Source organism: Marmota marmota, unplaced genomic scaffold (genome assembly GCF_001458135.2).
Source record: "Marmota marmota marmota unplaced genomic scaffold, marMar, whole genome shotgun sequence".
In the NCBI taxonomy this organism is placed as follows: Eukaryota; Metazoa; Chordata; class Mammalia; order Rodentia; family Sciuridae; genus Marmota; species Marmota marmota.
Window position 1 is genome coordinate 45,035,931 of NW_026000229.1, and position 8,543 is coordinate 45,044,473.

At 35.9% G+C, this 8,543-nt stretch overlaps 1 protein-coding gene across 1 annotated transcript; it reads right to left on the reverse strand.

Annotated features, from left to right (window-relative positions):
- Positions 1-1,826: 1,826 nt before the first annotated feature.
- LOC107137828 (olfactory receptor 4F3/4F16/4F29-like) lies at positions 1,827-2,784 on the reverse strand. Its single transcript, XM_015480266.2, is given in 2 exon segments — positions 1,827-2,625; positions 2,627-2,784. Coding segments are annotated over 2 exon segments (936 nt in total). The 5' UTR covers positions 2,764-2,784.
- Positions 2,785-8,543: the final 5,759 nt, after the last annotated feature.

The following is an 8,543-nucleotide window of genomic DNA, read 5'->3' on the forward strand; positions in this document are numbered from 1 at the left end:
ATTAAAAGGTATGGAGGTCCCCAGCACTGGCGGGGAGTGGGGGCATGTGGAGGAAGCTTAAATGCATATATCAAATCAGAGAATCCAATCAGAAAATGGAGACAGTAAAAGGATCAGAGGTTGCCAAGGGTTGAGCGGAGAAGGAATAAATATGCAACATAGAATTTTAGAGTGGTCAAACTACCGTACAGTAATGTAATAAATCATATTATATGTTTTTATGTTATTGGCATTTGTCCAACTCCATAGAATATATTTAATTGCCTTTCCAATGGGATTATGTAGGACCTTGAAAAGATAACTAGGTCCTTGTGCATCACCCTCATGAATGGATTAAAGCCATCATTTTGGGAGTGGGTTAGTTATTGTAGGAAAGAGTGAGTTATAAAAGGGGGGAGTTTGACCCGTTTTTCTCTTATGTGCATGCTTTCTTGACATGTGATACTGCCTACCATGTGGGTTGGCAAGAAGGCCCACATCAGATACAATCCCTCAATATTGACCTTCCTAGCCTCCAGAACCATGAGCCCAATAAACATCTTTGTGTTGGGAGTCTTCTAACTTCTTTCTTCTAGTTATTTATAAAATATATATCACATTTTTCTAAGTTATAGTTTCTCTACTGTACCATAGAATATTCAAAATTATACTTCCCAATTAAGTGTATTTTGGAATCTTTTATTCAACTTTCTTCTATCCCTTTCCTAGTTCCTTGTGTTGAATCACTATGTTGCTTATTGAAATCCTTTTTTAATTTTGGGCACTTATTTCTATAAAATTCTCTCTTGTTAATACTACTTTTGTTGTATCTTATACATTTTAGTATGTTTTGTTTCCATTTTCAATTTTTAAAAGAAGTTTTTAGATTTCTGTTTTGATCTCTTTGATAACACAATGTACCTTCACATTATGTTGCTTAGTCTCTCGGTATTTGGACAATTTATGAAGTTTATTTTTTGGTTGATTTGTATGTTTATTCCTCTGTGGTTGGAAATGATACATGCTATGATTTTTTAAATTTTTGATGATCTTTTGTGGTCTAATATGTGATCTTTTCTAGAGAATGTTCCATGTGTTGATGAAAAGAATGTGTACTCTCCAACAGTTATGAAATGTTCTGTAAATGTTGGTTAAGTCCATTAGATCTTATACTATAGTTTAATGTTTATTTGTTAATTTTTAAAATATGGATGAACTTTCCATTCATGATCTCTCCAATTACATTTATAAAATTCCACAATTCTTTTATATATCAAAGAGTTTTCTAAGCGTCCAAAGAACGAGGTAGGAAGGCAGATACTAAAGAAGGGAGGGAAAAAAAGGAAAACATAGTACTTAGTATTATGGCAATTTGCTAGGTAGTTTGAATAAAGAACATAAACAAATTCAAAATGGGAAAAGGAGTAATACACTAATTTCCAACTCTAAATAATTAAATGCACTGCTTGGCATCTTTTCAGGTTTAAGACTATTGGAAGTAGTGGATTAAAAGTGAAAATCAACTTTGGTTTGAATCATTTTATATTTAATTACAAAGAGAATGAGCCGAAAGCATCTCTTAGTTATGTTTAAAAATTATCAAAGTAAAAATACTCACTGTGTTGTTATCATGAATATTTAATGATTTATGTTATTAACCAGTGCAGGGTCTGTAGCATGGGAAGCTCCACAGCTAGATCCCTGTCTCCTTACTTGGTGAGGGTACTAGAGATACACAAGAGCATGGTAACATACCTAAATGTAACCTAGTGCACTAGATCAAAATTTCAATGACTTCATTTTTCCCATCGTCGTTGAGTGTAGAGTTGCATTTTGGTTTATAGTGTTTAGGACATCTTCCTGTAACCCACAAGCTGATAGAAAAGTTTCCTCATTGCTGCCTTCATCTCCTTGTTCCTCAATGTATAGATCACTGGATTCAGAAAAGGAGTGAGAACTGCATCTAGGATAGCAAGAAATTTGTCCACATGTGATGATGGGAAAGGCCAGGTGTAGAAGAAGATCAGTGGCCCAAAGAATAAAACTACCACAGTGACATGAGCTGATAAAGTGGAGAGGGCCTTGGATAAACCACCTGAGGAGTGTTTTCGAACAGTAACCAGAATGAAGATGTAAGAAATGATCAGTATGAAGAAGGACCCCACAGAGATGAGTCCACTGTTGGCCGTGACCATGAACTCCAGTCTATCAGTTTTTGTGCAAGCAAGTCTAATGAGCTGAGTGAGATCACAGTAGAAGCTGTCCAGTACATTCGGGCCACAGAAAGGCAGGTCTACAACAAAAGCCAACTGAGCAACTGAGTGGATGAGGCCAAGGATCCAGGCAACAGCCAAAATGAAAATGCACATCCGTGGGCTCATGATGGTCAGGTAGTGCAGAGGCTTACATATGGCCACATATCTGTCAAAGGCCATGGCTATGAGCAGCACCATTTCTGTGCCCCCAATGACATGAATAAAGAAGATCTGAGCTATGCAACGCCCAAAAGAGATTGCTTTGTGTTTTCTAAAAAGGTCATAAATCATTTTGGGGGTCACAATGGAGCAACCTCCCAGGTCAAGGAATGAGAGCTTGGCCAGCAGAAAGTACATGGGGGAGTGTAGGTTCGAGTCAAAAGTCAGAGAACAAAATGAGGAGGTTTCCTGTAAGACTTGCCAAGTAGAACACAGAAGAAAAGAGTAAAAGTAGAAGCTGGATCTCCCACGAGTTGGAAAGTCCCAGGAACATAAACTCAGACACCACAGAGTGGTTGGCTCCATCCATTGTCTCAGAGAGCAGAACTGTCTCAAGCATTACCTGATAAAGGAAAGTAACAAAAAAATCAAGCTTTGTAGGGAATCACTGTCTACATGAGTTTCAACTTGTAAGGAAAAAAATACTGCCTGAGCAATGACAAACCCTTTTGCCATTCAACTATAGCTGCAAAAATAAGCCACTGCTTCTAATTCCCAGACTCCCTAAAAGTTTCCAGGTTTGTAAAAGAGATTAGGCAAAAGAAATAAAAATGAAATATAAATAAATACATAAAATAAAATAAAATTACTAATCAGAAGATCATTGGAGGACTAGGGATTCTCTGGAATAATATGATGATGGAGGGGAAAGGGCATGGAAATGAACTCTGACTTCTCCCTCACAGTTTATTACTCCTGCTCATGGAATTCCCCAAACTTCAAGGAATTTCTCATGACCTTTGTTTTCCTTATGTCTTTACTCCAGAATGCAATACTATCACTCTCATTAATACTCCCTCATGTTTAGCTTCATGCTATTCCTGTTTTATCACATCATATTCACTTTTTCCTCATGAAGAGAGGAGATAATGTTGAAACCCTAAAATTCCCACTTTGATAGCTCAGTCCAGGGTGTAGAGGGATTACATCGCCTGGGCTATGATGGCATTCTGGTAAAGTACATGGTCAGAAAAGAGATTCATGATGCAGAATCTAAAGATAAATGGATTAAAAAAAGGATAGTAAACAAAATTACACAAGAATGATGCTTGTAGATCACCATCCATGCCATATTAACTTTCCCTGGTTTATGAAATGGTAGAAAGAAAGAACATCATACTTCAAATCAGAAGAATGTGATCCTATTTGTGCATTGAGGGAATTTCACTACTCAGTTCTTTCTACCATCCCTGCCAACTCAACTCATTTCCTGAACCCAGTTTCATCATCTGTAAAATAAAGGGAATCTTTTCAAGTGTAATGTTTTTATTATTTTATCATTCAGTGCTAGTCTGCTCTGTAATGAAGCTCACCACAATAATGATATGCTCTTCACTGAACTGCTAATATATTTGCATCTTTTCCTTTGTTTGTGGTTGTGTGTATTTCATATTCCATAGAAGGCCCCCTCTTCAAATTAATATCCCTCTTTTCTAATTCACTCTGTGACTTGATTAACAATATTTCAAATCTGTTGTATCATTTATTTTGTAACTTATCATAATAATCAACAAATAATCAACATACATCTATTAGATGCCCATCATCCCCAGTGGACACTCTGAACTTCCTGAAGTATATTTAAGGCTTTTGCATGTTATTACACACATACAAAATGTAAAAATCAGTAAAAAGTAAACTATTTTAAAATGCTAAGTAAGGCCAGGCTTGGTGGTGCACACCTATAATCTCAGCAATTTGGGAGATTGTAGCAGGAGGATCAAAAGTTCAAAGAGTTCAGTAATCCAGCAAGGTTCTGAGCAACTATAGAGACCCTGTCTCAAAATAAAAAAAATAAAAAGTTGTGGGGATGTACCTCAGTTTGGCTGAGCACTGCTGGGTTAAATCCTCAGTACAAAGAAAATGTCGAATATATAATATGATCATATGATTTTTGAATCAGAAAAGACACCCATGAATCAGGGTGATTAGGGGTGTCTTCAGAACAAAATCATAATCTGTGCTGCAGATTAAGTGAGGGATCTAATCTAGTTCAATATACAGCATCATAACTAAGCTTAAACAATTACTGAATGAGTCCCCCAGTCTGGTGGGGATGGATGATTACTTAAAGAGCTGCTGAATCATCCTCCAGTCTGCAACAGTGGTTGGTGAGCTCTCTATGGAAATAATGATAACTAACAAAAACAAAAACAAAAACAGTGACCACCATGTGTAAAGCACCATAATTACTTCTTTAGAGACACAATCCTCTTTGATATCTATGAAAACCATGAAAATTGGTATTATTGGCTCCTTTTTACAGGTAGAGAAATGAAGACCAAGGAGGAGAAGTAAGGTGCCAGGCCAGGAGTGATTGGTAGAACTGATACTGATGCTCTCGCTGCTGTCATTCCACATGTAGAGCAGACAGCTTTTCTCATGACTTCACAGTTCTATCACATACTTAGACCCTTTCTGAGTGCTCCATGTTCTACTCTCAACACACTGGGCAAATCTAAGTGCAAAAAAGACAGATTTGTCCTCAAGTGTTCACAGCATGTGGATTTCTTAAGCTGCTTCAAATGCATCCATAATATATTCTGGCTTTTTGAATAAACATGGTAGGAGAATGCAAAGCCATATAAAACCTGCTGTGCTTTCAGACCCCCCAATGTCTTGATCCCCACAGAATCCTTTGGCGTTTTGCAATAGAGACTTAGTTCTTACCTTCTCTAGTGAATGGACAAAGAAGCAAAGGCACTCTGTCTCTATATCCTGTAGAATGCCATCTCCCTCTTCTGAGATTCATTTTGTGAATCAATTAACATACCATTGCAAATTGGCTGTATCATTTATTTTGAATTTAGCATCAGAATTTGTACTTGATCAACAAATATTTATTAGATGCCCATCATGCCCGGTGGACAGTTTGAACTTACTGAAATATAAAATATTCCTTCCTTTAGGCTTTCACATTTTTAGCACACCTATAACAGGTCTCTGTGTCAAAAATGAATTCCAGAACTAGTTCAAGTAGATTCTGTTCAAACTTCCAAGACTTTCTCCTTAATGTTCTTGTTCCCTTTCTCTGACTTCAACCTTTAATTGATGTGGATTTTTAAAAGACAAGAATGAAATGTTAGTTTCTATGTCATTTTCCTTCTCATTTTATTGATGTTTGCTCATTAAGCTCTGCTAAAGCTGCTTCCCTTGTGCAGATACTATTTAATTCATTTCTTTACAAAATAATACTGTCACTAGAAACATCTATTTAATAAATTTGCCCTTGGGGACTTCAACACTGTACTCCAATATCCCTAAGGTATTTCTGTATTTGGCACCAATCTACTCATTTAAAGACCAATGATGTAACTCTTTCCAAAACATAACCACACATTTACCTGGTTAGATCTAGCATTACTTTATGCATAAACATCTTTAAAAATGCTATTATTGTGGGAGATAGAACTAATTGGAACACAGGGGAATACTGACCAAATGATTTAGCAGAGACGGGATCACCAACATGAGACATGGGATCACCAATATCTATCTAAGGGAATTGTCATCCAGAACCTGACAAGCCAATGGAGAAGGTATAAGTGAGTCACAAAAGAGGTAGTGGAGACAGAGATAAAAAATGTTAGGATATAAAAATTAAAAACTATATAAATGATAAGGTAAACCTAAGTGGCATCATACTCTGAAACCTAAAGGAGAGGTTTATGTTTGCATCTCTAGGGGAACTTGTCTTCAAGTACTCATAAAGAATACTCCAAGGAACATATATTAATTCACAGCAAATTTTCAAAAATGGAAATGGTACATTCCTTAGCATGTTCTAATCACAATCTAGGAAAACTTGAATTTGATAATAATGTCAAAAAATAAGTTTAAATTTTAAAAATTTATATTCCTCCCAATAATAACAAACAACTAGGGGGAAAAACTACAAAGGTATTCTTGGAAAAATTGAGACAACTTGAAAATGGATTGTATGTGAGATGACATTAGTTATTTGATATGTGTTTTGTTAGACAAAATAGTTATGACTCAAAAATATTTACACTTGATTCTCAGGGCTTTAGTATCTGAAATATACAAAGAACTCAGAAACTTGACACCAAAAACCAAATAATCCAATTAATAAATGAGCAAAAGAACTAAACAGACACCTCTCAAAAGAAAAATACAATTGACCAACAAATATGTGAAAAACGTACATCTCTAGCAAACAGGGAAATTCAAACCAAAACTACACTGATTTCATTTCACTCCAATCAGAATGGCAATTGTCAAGAATACAAATAATAGTTAAGTGTCAGTGATGATGTGAGGGAAAACATACACTGATACATTGTTGGTGGAACTACAGATGAGTGTAACCACTCTGGAAAGCAGTAGGAAATTTTCTCAAAATCTAGGAATAGAGCCACCATATGACCCAGCTAACCCACTACTCAGTAATGTATGCACAAGATCCAAAATCAAAATACTATGGTGACACAGTCATGTCAATGTTTATAACAGCACTATTGACAATAGCCAAGCTATGGAACCAACCAAGGTGCCCTTCAACAGATGAGTGGAAGGTGCATAAAATGTGGTGTGTGTGTATGTATGTATGTATGTGTATGTGTGCCAGAAAAAAAGAATGGAAAGTTTGGTGTTTGCTGGTGAATTGATGGAATGGGAAACTATCATGCTAAGTGAAATAGAGTAGAAACAGAAAGTCAAAGGTGTAATATTTTTTCTGACTTGTGGAAGCTAGTCCAAAATAAGGATGAAAAAGAAAAGAGAGAAAGGGAAGAAGTGGGAAGGGATTCCATCAAAATAGAAGACATAAGAGTGGAATAGATGAAGGTGACTGAAGGGAAGGGAGGAAAGGGAAGGAGGAAGGAAAGGAGAAAGGACAGGATACAAAAGAACCGTGGACTTAATCTGACCTAACTTTCCTATGCACATATCCCACAGTGAATCTCACCATCGTATATATCCACAAGACACTACCAAAAAAGAAAAAAAGTAAATAGCAGAAAAATCTGTAGAGTAGAGGGAAGGGAACAGGGAGAAGGAAGAGGGGGAGGCAAAGGAGAAATACTGGGGACAAAATTTGAACAAATTATATTGAATGTATTTTTAATTATGTCAAAATGAATCCTAATGTTCTGTGTAACTAAAAAGAATTAATAAAAATGATAAAAAGACTGAGAGAAAAAAGTATTTGTAATTCCATCAGTATTGAAGGAAACATTCACAATAAATTAGTAGCCAAATAATTACATAATAAAATAGTTTGAAGCCCAAAGAAAAGATTGGGGAGCTCTATTTGCATGTACATGAAATGCCCCAGAGTGACCCTAGCATAAACTAGGGACTTTGGGAGATAATGGAGCGTCCTCTGGTGGGGAATATTGGTAATGGGGGAGGTCATGCATATAGGCCTGAGTATGTGGGAAATCTCTGTGGGAAAGCTAATATTAAAAAGTCAATCAATTGCTTTTCTATACACAAGTAATGAACAAGTACAATTTGGAATTAAAAGCACAATACCATTTTCATTCCAAAAATTGAACTACTGGGCTGCTCATGTAGTTCAGTGACCAAGCACTTGCAGGGCATGTGAAAGGTCATGGGTTTGATCTTTAGCACTACACCTAAAAAATAACAAGAACAACAACAACAAACTTAGTTATAGATCAATAAAATATATGCAAGATCTGTATAAGGAAAAGACAAAACTCTGATGAAAGAAATCAAAGAATAGCTAAATAAATGGAGAGATATTCTGTGGTCATGGATAAGAAAACTTCATATTGTCAAGATGTCAGTTCTTCCCAACTTCATCCATAGATTTAAGGTAAACTGACTTGAAGTCCAAGTCAGTTATTTTGTGGATATCAAGTATACATGGAGAGTCAAATGACCCCAAATTGCCAACAACCAATGAATATTGATTACTCAGAAGAAACAAAGTTGAAAGGCTGACATTACCTGAATTCAGAATTTACTATAAAGCCATAGTAATCAAGACAATGTGGTCTTTGCAAAAGAATACAAAAATAGACCAAAGGAGCACAATATGCCTATTTCCCCAAAAATAGATCCATGCAAATATAATCAACTGATATTCTAAAGAAGAACAAA